Source organism: Galeopterus variegatus, unplaced genomic scaffold, assembly GCF_000696425.1.
Source record: "Galeopterus variegatus unplaced genomic scaffold, G_variegatus-3.0.2 Scaffold4388, whole genome shotgun sequence".
Taxonomy (NCBI): domain Eukaryota; kingdom Metazoa; phylum Chordata; class Mammalia; order Dermoptera; family Cynocephalidae; genus Galeopterus; species Galeopterus variegatus.
This window is the reverse complement of record NW_007730499.1, coordinates 129,126-135,466: the sequence shown is the minus strand read 5'-3', so window position 1 is coordinate 135,466 and position 6,341 is coordinate 129,126. Positions and strand designations below refer to the sequence as shown.

The following is a 6,341-nucleotide window of genomic DNA, read 5'->3' as shown; positions in this document are numbered from 1 at the left end:
CCTAATTTCTGAACAAGGCCCTATGCCAGGAGCATGGCCCCAGCTCTGGGCTGCTTTGATGGTACAACAGGAGACATTTTGGGAAGAAGGAAACAAACGTGGGTGGATTATAGGATGAGAAGTGTGTGCAAGGGCGGGAATCGGTAGGACGGAACAAAGCCTTTTCTCCAGCCATTCGAGGGCCGCGCTCAGTAACTCCGCTCTCAGACTGTGAAGCATAGATCCGATGTCAGTGTGTGTGCACTCACGAGGCACTGCCTGTCTCCATGGAAATAGGAAGACCAGCAGAAAATGAAGTGTCTAAAACTTAGGATGTCTCATATAACCTTGGAACATTGTGTTATAAACAGGACAGAGCCTGGCACAGAAAAACCTTTTGTTTACTCATTCATTGCACAAGTGTTTAGTCAGGACCTTCCCTGGGTCAGATACTGTTTCAGGTACAGAGGATACAATAATGTACAGAACTGACATGGTCCCTGCCCTCTGAACACTTCAGTCTAGTAGGTGAAACATTAAACCAAAAGAATAAAAGTAATTAGCTGTAATAAGGGAGAGGAAAGAAAGTGCCAGGGACTAGGAGAGCCTGTAGTGGGGGACCTGGCCAGGACTGTGGGGTCAGTGGGCATCTCCAGTGAGCTGAGAGATGGGGAATGAGTAGGCATTAGCCAGGTGAGGAGGGAAGAGAACGTTCCAGGAGGAGACATCAGCATGTGCAAAAACTGTAAAACAGGAAGGAGCGGGGCATGCTGAAGGAACAGGATGAAGTCTCTGGGGCTGTCTCAGAGCCAGGGAAGGTGGTGCAAGCAGGCAGGGCAGCTAGGTGGGGCCATGACACAGATTTCACTCTTTATTCTTAGTGCAAGGAGAAGCCACTGAAGGGTGGTAAGCAGGGAAGGGGCGGGATCAGGCTTGCTTTCTTGAAAGATCATTCTGGTTTCTGTATGGAGAATGGAGTGGAGGAGAAGAAGAAGAGGTGGAACCAGGGGTAGCAGTCAGGAGGCTGTGACCGTGGTCTAGAGAGATGATGGCACAGTAGGAGGTAGGGGAAGGGAAAGAGGGAAAGAAGTGGGAATATTCAGGAGATGAATGTTAGCAGCTGAATAGGTGGAACGTGATGGGTTGGGGGAGGGTTTTGAGGGCGAGGAAGGGATCAAGGATGACGCTGGGTTTCTGCCTGAGGCCATGGAATAGAGGATGGACCAGGTTTCAGCAAACAGTAATTTGTAAATCTTTCCATTTGGCCTTCTTTGTTCCATATACTGTGCCTGGCATTGGGGACACAGGTGAGGAGGATAGCCCCGCCTTTGGGGAGCTCACGGTCTAAGGGGGGAACCTGATGAGCAATTGGGGTATCTATGACTGTGGAGAGAGAGACTGTCAAATGATGCTGCAAGGGAGACGCGAACAAAACTAATTTGGACAGACACATGCAGGAGGACCTTGCAAGGATGTGGGATCTGAGCTGAGCCTTCCAGGACAGACAGGGCTTTGGCAGGGAAAGCAGGTGAAAGAAGGCAATCCAGGAAGCAGACAGCAGAAACAAAGACGCAGCATCGGGAGTACGTAAACCGGCATGAGAGGACAATGCAAAGACAGCGCGGTGGCAGGAAGCCTGCCTTCCTCCAGGGCTGCCATGCGTTTGATGGGATAAAGCAAGGAATGCATGAGTGTTTAGGAAACTTATTACAGTTACTATAGTAATGGACTTACTTGTGTAATACACCCGAGCACTCTACAAATATCAAGAATTATAATTTCAGATCCCTACCCAACAGGATCCTTTGATCCTCTCTTATAATAGTCCCTTATATTTACATTGTTATTACCATTTTACAGGTGGGGAAACCGAGGTCTATTGTGGTTGAGGAATTGCCCCAGACCTTTCAGGCAATAAGCAGCACAGACACTTAGATAAACCCAATAGGTCATTTTAGTTCCTGAGAGATTAGTGCTTTTAGGGCACACAGGCTGGGAGGTAGAAGGGGCCTGTGTCATATTCTGTCTTGAGAAGATTTGCAGCTGGCTTGGGGCACCGGATTTGGTTGTGCAGGTTGGCCATGCCCAGGGACAGCTGGCCTGTGGCCTGAGTGGGGCTGAATCCAGCCTGCTTCTGCTCGCCAAGCCACGCACCAGCCTTGTCTCATTCACTCTTCACATAGCCGGCCCTGTGAGCGCGGCTCCCGCCAGCCATCCTGGAGGTGGCAGGGCATTTACAGACGCAGAGGCTGGCTGGGAACTGTGGAACCAAGTGATGACTAGTCAGTGCCAGTGAGAGTCTCATGGTGCCCTTGAGGGCGGTTTTATCCATAGAAAAACCCTGTCAAGGCTGCTTTGGTTTTAAAAATGAATGCTGAAGTTATTAAAGTATGAGGATACATCAAAAAGTTCATGGAAGGATTCATATTATCTTTTAATTCTATTTTTCCATGAGCTTTTTGGAGTACCCTCGTAACAAAATAAAAAATCTAGTAAAATGTAACAATCCTTTTAAGGAGGATTTTATAACAATTCTATTCTCTTCAATACTTTAAATTGAATTATACATGATTTAGAATAAATTAAGCTTAAAAAATGTGGGATGGGGTGAGTGGCTGCAGCCATGAGGATTCTGGTGAGAGGCTTGGACTCTCTGCTGCAGGGAAATAAGCCCAGGAGCCTTGGAGTAAGTGAAGGTGAGGGCCCGAGGAGAGTAGAGGATGGAATGAGGGGACCAGGGCTTCATCACTGCCTGCATGGGGAGACCCAGCCAGTCACTTACCAAAGGTAGGGGGCGGTGGGAGTGGTGTAGCTGGTAATGGGTGCCCTGCCTATGGAGAACTTAAAAGCAACCATGAAGCTAATTAAAAGTCAATCTGCTTTTTATTACCACCATGTGCCAGCTGTTCTATATGTCAGTGATAAAATACTTTTCCCCTTGCAGGGGACGGGAGGAGAGGAATTCCTTCTTCCCCCTTTCTTGGTATTCCATGGCCCCGATGCCCCTTTCTGCAGTCAGCCCTTAACAAGAAGGTTGGGGAGGGAAAGGAACCTTGAGTGGCCTTGAGAACAAGGAAGGAGCACCCTGGCCTATAGGGTCCTCTGAGTGGATAGCTACGATGGGGCTCCCAGGATAGGCCAACGACCCTGGAGGAAGGAAGGGCCTGGGTGGAGTGTGGGGTGTGCGGGCTGCTGGGATGTCCACTGGACAACTCTGAGTCCAGCTATGGTACTGCCGTCGTCACAAGGGCGTCACCCCCTGTGCCATGTGCAGGTTATAATCAATTGGCAAGCACATTGAATGACTAATTCCTGAGCCTGCCCCTCACCCCACCCCACATTCTGTACTAAGAACACAGAAATCAGATTCTGCTCCCAGCTCCCCAGCAAGAGCTGCCCTTCCCAGGCTATACGAGGCCAAGACTTATCAGGCAATCTGTGCTCTGCCCTACCCCTGCCCTAAGCTCTGCCCTCTCAGTGACCACCTCTCTCTCCTTTGCAGGAGCCTGGTCCAACCTGCCCGTGATTCACATAAGAATGGAGGTCCTGTAGCCACAGAGCCGGACAAGGATCAAGGTCCTGTGGTCCCAGGGCTTCTGAAAGGTCAAGGTCTTGTGGTCCAAGAGCCTCCGAAGGATCAAGGTCCTGTGGTCCCAGGGCCTCCGAAGGATCAAGGTCCTGTAGTCCCAGGACCTCCAAAGGATCAAGGTCCTGTGGTCCCAGGGCCTCCGAAGGATCAAGGTCCCATGGTACTGGGGCCTCCAAAGGATCAAGATCATGTAGTACCAGAACCGCCAAAGGATCAAGGTCCTGTGATCCCAGGGCCTCCAAAGGATCAAAGTCCTGTTGTCCCATGGCCTCCAAAAGATCAAGGCCCCACGGTCTTGGGGCTTCCAACGGATCAAGGTTCTATAGTCCCAGGGCCTCCGAAGGGTCAAAGTCCCGTGGTCCCAGGGCCTCCGAAGGATCAAGGTCCCGTGGTCCCAGGGCCTCCGAAGGATCAAGGTCCTGTGGTCCCAGGGCCTCCGAAGGATCAAGGTCCCGTGGTCCCAGGGCCTCCGAAGGACCAAGGTCCCGTGGTCCCAGGGCCTCCGAAGGACCAAGGTCCCGTGGTCCCAGGGCCTCCGAAGGACCAAGGTCCCGTGGTCCCAGGGCCTCCGAAGGACCAAGGTCCCGTGGTCCCAGGGCCTCCGAAGGACCAAGGTCCCGTGGTCCCAGGGCCTCCGAAGGACCAAGGTCCCGTGGTCCCAGGGCCTCCGAAGGACCAAGGTCCCGTGGTCCCAGGGCCTCCGAAGGACCAAGGTCCCGTGGTCCCAGGGCCTCCGAAGGACCAAGGTCCCGTGGTCCCAGGGCCTCCGAAGGACCAAGGTCCCGTGGTCCCAGGGCCTCCGAAGGACCAAGGTCCCGTGGTCCCAGGGCCTCCGAAGGACCAAGGTCCCGTGGTCCCAGGGCCTCCGAAGGACCAAGGTCCCGTGGTCCCAGGGCCTCCGAAGGACCAAGGTCCCGTGGTCCCAGGGCCTCCGAAGGACCAAGGTCCCGTGGTCCCAGGGCCTCCGAAGGACCAAGGTCCCGTGGTCCCAGGGCCTCCGAAGGACCAAGGTCCCGTGGTCCCAGGGCCTCCGAAGGACCAAGGTCCCGTGGTCCCAGGGCCTCCGAAGGACCAAGGTCCCGTGGTCCCAGGGCCTCCGAAGGACCAAGGTCCCGTGGTCCCAGGGCCTCCGAAGGACCAAGGTCCCGTGGTCCCAGGGCCTCCGAAGGACCAAGGTCCCGTGGTCCCAGGGCCTCCGAAGGACCAAGGTCCCGTGGTCCCAGGGCCTCCGAAGGACCAAGGTCCCGTGGTCCCAGGGCCTCCGAAGGACCAAGGTCCCGTGGTCCCAGGGCCTCCGAAGGACCAAGGTCCCGTGGTCCCAGGGCCTCCGAAGGATCAAGGTCCCGTGGTCCCAGGGCCTCCGAAGGACCAAGGTCCCGTGGTCCCAGGGCCTCCGAAGGATCAAGGTCCTGTGGTCCCAGGGCCTCCGAAGGATCATGGTCCTGTGGTCCCAGGGCCTCTGAAGGGTCAAAGTCCTGTGGTCCCAGAGCCTCCAAAGCATCAAGGTCCCATGGTCCTGGGTTCTCCAAAGGATCAAGGTCCTATAGTCCCAGGGCCTCTGAAGGATCTAGGTCCCATGGTCCTGGGGTCTCCAAAGGATCAAGGTCCTGTGGTCCCAGAACATCCAAAGCATCAAGGCCCCATGGTCCAGGTACCAGTCAAGGGTCAAGATCATGTGGTCCCTGAGCCTTTAAAGAATGAATGTTCTATGATTTCAGCACCAGTCAAGGACCAAGGTCCCTTGGTCCCGGTGCCTCTAAAGAATGAAAGCCCTATGGTTTCAACAAGAGTTAAGGATCAAGGTTCCACGGTACCAGAGTCTCTGAAGGATCAAGGTCCTGTGGTCCCAGCCCCTGTTAAGGATCAAGGATCCATGGTCTCAGGATCTGTTAAGGATCAAGGTCCCATGGTCCCAGAGCATCTGAAGGATCCAAGTGCTATGGTCATAGTACCTGAAAAGTACAAAGGTCCCGTGGTCTCTGAGCCTGTAAAGAATCAAGGGTTAGTGGTCCCAGAGCATCTGAAGGTTCATGATTCTGAGGTTGTAGCATCTGTGAAGAATCAAGGTCCTGTGGTCCCTGAGTCTGTGAAAAATCAAGGCTCTATTGTCCCAGCACTAGTCAAGGATCAAGGTTCCACGGTTCCAGAGTCTCCAAAGAATCAAGGTCCTGTCGTCCCTGACCCTGTGAAGAATCAAGTTCCTATAATCCCAGTGCCTCCGAAGGATCAAGATTCTCTGGTGCCAGTACCAGCAAAGGACCAAGGTCCTGTGGTCCCTGAACCTCTGAAAACTCAGTGTCCCAGAGGCCCTCAGCTGCTCACTGTCTCACCGCCAGTCATGATCCCAACTGTCCCCCATGTGGAATATGTTGAAGGTTCCCCTTGATGCTCACCCCTTGACATGCCAATGAAGGAGCTAGTAGTGAAAGTGCTCCCCTCCCAGGGGCAGTGAAGACACATATTTAATCTGCATGAAACTTGTACCGTATAGTGTTGCTGGAATCTAATAAAACTGGTCCCTCTGGCTCAGCACTGTCTCTCTGGCTGTGTGTATGTGTGTGTGTGTGCACATGCCACATGCATGCGTATGTGTGTATGCCATATACACTCAAAAGTGGTGTGTCAGGCTCTACATTCACCCATCTGGGCTCAGAGGAGTCTGAGCAATGCCCAGTTCCTGTGAATTGTCAGCATGAGATGTGAGTGGGCAGGCAATGCTAGAAGATTGAGGATGGGACTCCACTATGACAGTGGGCAGGACAAGGCAAGGGTG

The 6,341-nt window shown here is 53.6% G+C and overlaps 1 protein-coding gene across 1 annotated transcript in view; it reads left to right on the top strand.

Annotated features, from left to right (window-relative positions):
* Positions 1 to 6,097, top strand: part of MAP6 (microtubule-associated protein 6) — a 93,973-nt gene extending 87,876 nt beyond the window's left edge. The window contains exons 7-11 of the mRNA XM_008587426.1: positions 3,482 to 3,687; positions 3,754 to 3,786; positions 4,678 to 5,088; positions 5,419 to 5,469; positions 5,536 to 6,097. Coding sequence (XP_008585648.1) covers positions 3,482 to 3,687; positions 3,754 to 3,786; positions 4,678 to 5,088; positions 5,419 to 5,469; positions 5,536 to 5,954 — 1,120 coding nt within the window. The 3' untranslated portion in view covers positions 5,955 to 6,097. The remainder of the gene's footprint in view (positions 1 to 3,481; positions 3,688 to 3,753; positions 3,787 to 4,677; positions 5,089 to 5,418; positions 5,470 to 5,535) is intronic.
* Positions 6,098 to 6,341: the final 244 nt, after the last annotated feature.